This window comes from Malurus melanocephalus, unplaced genomic scaffold (assembly GCF_030028575.1).
Source record: "Malurus melanocephalus ecotype Western Australia unplaced genomic scaffold, MMel_1.1 scaffold_2392, whole genome shotgun sequence".
In the NCBI taxonomy this organism is placed as follows: domain Eukaryota; kingdom Metazoa; phylum Chordata; class Aves; order Passeriformes; family Maluridae; genus Malurus; species Malurus melanocephalus.
This window is the reverse complement of record NW_026625624.1, coordinates 3,203-5,162: the sequence shown is the minus strand read 5'-3', so window position 1 is coordinate 5,162 and position 1,960 is coordinate 3,203. Positions and strand designations below refer to the sequence as shown.

Sequence of the window (1,960 nt, the reverse complement as noted above, 5' to 3'; positions counted from 1 at the left end):
AGCCTGGGATGGGGGTTGGGAGCTCATCTCAATCCAGGAAAATTCCAATTTTTTTTTTTTTGTTGTTTTTTTCCCTAAGGAGCAGCTCAAACCTTTCCTCACCAACAGGGCGAGTTCAGCCTCTCGAAACTCCAAAAATCAGGAAAAAAGAATTTAAAAAATCCCTAAAAACCTCCACCCACCACCAGCCAGTTTTTTTTGGGATATCGGAACGGCAACATCGCAACAAACACGGAACAGATTCTGTGATCCCGCCCTCGCTCGGAGCCGGATTTTGGCCAAAAAAACTCCAATTCTCTCACTTTTAATTCCTATTTTTTTTCCTGGAAAAAAATTAGTTTTTTTTTTTCCCTGGAAAAGCAGGAATAAGGAATAAAGAAACCACCTCACCCCTGCAGGTGAAAAAAATCCCCCGAGGAAAAAATTCCAGCTCCTCCCACAGCTCCCAAAAAAAAAAAACCAAAAAAAAACCAAAACCCAAAACCAGAAACTTTTCCCCAAATTCCCAAACTTTGGAAAAGCGGAGGTGTGGATGGATTTTGGGTGGGTTGTTTTTTTTTGGGATTATTGGTCCTGATCCGAAGGTTCCGGCAGGAACGGGGGATCGTGCGGGCGCTGCCGCCAGCCCAGGGCGTGTGACACGAGGCGCCGCGCCACCGCCGCGTCCGTCTGCGGCCGCTCCTTGCCCAGCTGCAGCAGTTCTGGGGGAAAAAATGGGGAAAATGGGAAAAAGGGGGAAAAATGATCAGCTCGGTGCTTGGTTTGTAATTAATGGGAAATTCTTAAAAAAATGGGCAAGGGAAAAATGGGGAAAATGGGAAAAATGAGGAAAAATTATCAACTCGGTGCTTGGTTTGTAATTAATGGGAAATTCTTAAAAAAATGGGCAAGGGAAAAATGGGGAAAATGGGGAAAATGGGGAAAAATAATGGGGAAAAATAATGGGAAAAAATAATGGGGAAAAATAATGGGGAAAAATTATCCACTCGGTGCTTGGTTAGTAATTAATGGGAAATTCCTAAAATAATGGTCAAGGGAAAAACGGGGAAAAATGGGGAAAAATAGTGGGGGAAAGGGGGAAAAATTATCAACTCGGTGCTTGGCTAGTTAGTAATTCATGGGCAAATCTTAAAAAATCAGGCAAGGGAAAAATGGGGAAAAATAATGGGCAAAAATAATGAGGAAAAATAATGGGGAAAAATGATCCACTCGGTGCTTGGTTAGTTAATAATTCGTGGGAAATTCCCAAAAAATTGGTCAAGGGAAAAATGGGGAAAATGGGAAAAATCATCTATGATTGGTTAGGGGGCAGTTTGTGGGTAAATCCCAAAAAATTAGTTAAGGGAAAATGGGGAAAAATGGGGAAAAATTATCCGCTCGGTGCTTGGTTAGTAATTAATGGGCAAATCTTTAAAAAAGGGTCAAGGGAAAACTGGGGAAAACATAATGGGGAAAAATAATGGGGAAAAATTATCCGTGATTGGTTAGGGGGCAGTTTGTGAGTAATTCTGGATATTGGTCAAGGGGAAGGTGGGAAAAATGGGGAAAATAATGGGGAAAAATAATTGGGAAAAATAATGGGGAAAAACGGGGAAAAATTATCCAAATGGTGCTTGATCAGGAAGCAGTTTGTGAATAATCCCGGAAATCAGTCAAGGGAAAAATGTGAAAAAATTATCAACTCGGTGCTTGGTCAGGGAGCAATTTGTGAATAATCCCAAAAATGGGGAAAAATGGGAAAAAATGGGGAAAAATGATCAACTCGGTGCTTGGTCAGGGAGCAATTCCTGGGAAATCCCGGGAATTTTGTGGGGTCAGAGTCTCTGCTGCTCCCGAGGTTCATTGGCTTTTCCTTCCTGTGGCAACTGGATTGGAAATCAATTAAGTGGTGGTAATTAAATGGTGGTAATTAATTAAATGGTGGTAATTAATTAAATGGTGGTAATTCAATGGTGGTAAT

The 1,960-nt window shown here is 41.4% G+C and overlaps 1 protein-coding gene across 1 annotated transcript in view; it reads right to left on the bottom strand.

The window, feature by feature from the left end:
* Positions 1 to 564: 564 nt before the first annotated feature.
* Positions 565 to 1,960, bottom strand: part of LOC130587757 (R3H and coiled-coil domain-containing protein 1-like) — a gene marked incomplete at its 5' end in the record, with an annotated part of 4,050 nt that continues 2,654 nt past the window's right edge. Inside the window, one exon of the mRNA XM_057388728.1 lies at positions 565 to 701. Coding sequence (XP_057244711.1) covers positions 565 to 701 — 137 coding nt within the window. The remainder of the gene's footprint in view (positions 702 to 1,960) is intronic.